The sequence below is a fragment of the Poecilia reticulata genome, linkage group LG8 (genome assembly GCF_000633615.1).
Source record: "Poecilia reticulata strain Guanapo linkage group LG8, Guppy_female_1.0+MT, whole genome shotgun sequence".
Lineage (NCBI taxonomy): Eukaryota > Metazoa > Chordata > Actinopteri > Cyprinodontiformes > Poeciliidae > Poecilia > Poecilia reticulata.
This window is the reverse complement of record NC_024338.1, coordinates 26886180-26887865: the sequence shown is the minus strand read 5'-3', so window position 1 is coordinate 26887865 and position 1686 is coordinate 26886180. Positions and strand designations below refer to the sequence as shown.

The 1686-nt window shown below is 54.3% G+C and overlaps 1 protein-coding gene across 1 annotated transcript in view; it reads right to left on the bottom strand.

Moving 5' to 3' along the window:
* Positions 1 to 1686, bottom strand: part of mfsd11 (major facilitator superfamily domain containing 11) — an 11878-nt gene that overhangs the window by 3377 nt on the left and 6815 nt on the right. Inside the window, exons 8-12 of the mRNA XM_008417202.2 lie at positions 1146 to 1305; positions 875 to 918; positions 741 to 806; positions 431 to 556; positions 165 to 339 (exon numbers count right to left, since the gene is read on the bottom strand). Of these exons, the coding sequence (XP_008415424.1) occupies positions 165 to 339; positions 431 to 556; positions 741 to 806; positions 875 to 918; positions 1146 to 1305 (571 nt within the window). The remainder of the gene's footprint in view (positions 1 to 164; positions 340 to 430; positions 557 to 740; positions 807 to 874; positions 919 to 1145; positions 1306 to 1686) is intronic.

The window sequence follows — 1686 nt, the reverse complement described above, 5'->3', positions numbered from 1 at the left end:
CCAGCAGAGACCAGCAGAGACCAGCAGAGACCAGCAGAGACCAGCAGAGACCAGTTATTAGCTGAACTTTTTGAAAATGTTTTGGATGTGGACTTTGCTCCCTCTGGTTTCTAGATACTGGAAGCTTAGAATGATTCGGACCAGCAGGGGGCAGCAGTTCCTACCTGGGCGTGATGAAGGCCTCCAGATCCGTGCCGCCCTCCGGCGCCAGCGGAGCGTCACTGGCGATGTTCAAGAAAATCAGGAAAAACGCCACAAAGTGCGTTAAGAGGCCCAGCAGAACCACCGGGTTCCGCCCAAACCGGTTTTTCTTGTTTAGCATCCCAAAGACGCCCCCTCCTGTAGGGAAAGGGAAACAGTTGGATAAAAAGCTCCGCTGCAGAGCCTGGACCGGACCAGACACTCCAACCGGACCGGACCGGCTGCTTACCTATGATCTCTCCCAAACCGATGCAGATCCCTGAGATGCCGATCAGACTCTTGGCATCGGACCCGAACCGGGTCATGGCACCGATGCAGGTTCCGTACACGCCACTGTAGAAGGTGAGCTCCAGACCTGAGAGGGAACAGAACCAGAACTTCTTTAGGCCCAATCATTAATCTGGGAGAACCAGAAACTCACTGAGCTGCAGGATTATTAGACTTTTAGAACCTTGAAACAAAATGGAGTCCAATTGGTTTCAGGCGATTCCGACTGGGTCGGTTAAAAGTCTCAGAACTGGTCCTACAGCAGAACCCACCTGTGTATCCGATGGAGGCGCTCAGCAGCAGCATCTCCTTGGTGACGGAGATCCTGCAGGCCTGGACTGGAGACAGAGAGCAGATGTCAGGAGGAAGAGGAGGAGGATGATGATGAAGAGTGTGTTGTTGGTACCAAAAGCATCCAGAGCCTGAGTGCAGAGATCTGGTCTGGAAGAACTGCAGAGACAGAAAACACAAGACTCAGATCCTCAAAACCTAAAGCATCATCAGCCTGGTGGGGGGCAAATACAGCCTGGCAGGAAACCAGGCTGTATTTGCCCCCTGCCAGGATTCCCCTCAGAAAGTCTTCAATGCCAAAGAGGAAATTGGTTCCTACCATCCAGGGGGGTGAATACTTTTTACTGTCCACTGACAACTCACCTGTCTGTGGACCAGAACCTCACCTGTCTGTGGACCCATCTCCGGACTCAGTCTGTAGTAGAGACTCTGTCGCCTCAGAACCAGAGGAAGAGTCCGGGTCGGGTTTCCTGATCAGGAAGAAGAGGAAGCAGCCGACCAAACTGATGACGGTGAGAGAGATGAAGACGGTCTGACGGTCCTTGTCTAGAAGACACACGGTGAGTCGAGGCGAGTTGGAGCGAGTCGAGGCGAGTTGGAGCGAGTCGAGGCGAGTCGCAGTAAGTCAGGGTGAGACGGGGTGAGTCGAGGTGAGTCGAGGTGAGTCGGAGTGAGTCGAGATCAGTCGAGGTGAGTCGGAGTGAGTCGAGGTCAGTCGAGATCAGTCGGGGTATGTCGGGGTGAGTCGGACAGAGTCGAAGTGAGTCAGAGTGAGTCGAGGTGAGTCGAGGTGAGTCTGAGTGAATCGAGGTGAGTCTGGGTGAGTCGGGGTGAGTCGAGGTATGTCGAGGTGAGTCAAGGTTAGTCGGAGTGAGTCGGAGCGAGTCGAGTCGCAGTGAGTCAGGGTGAGTCGGGGTGAGTCGGGGT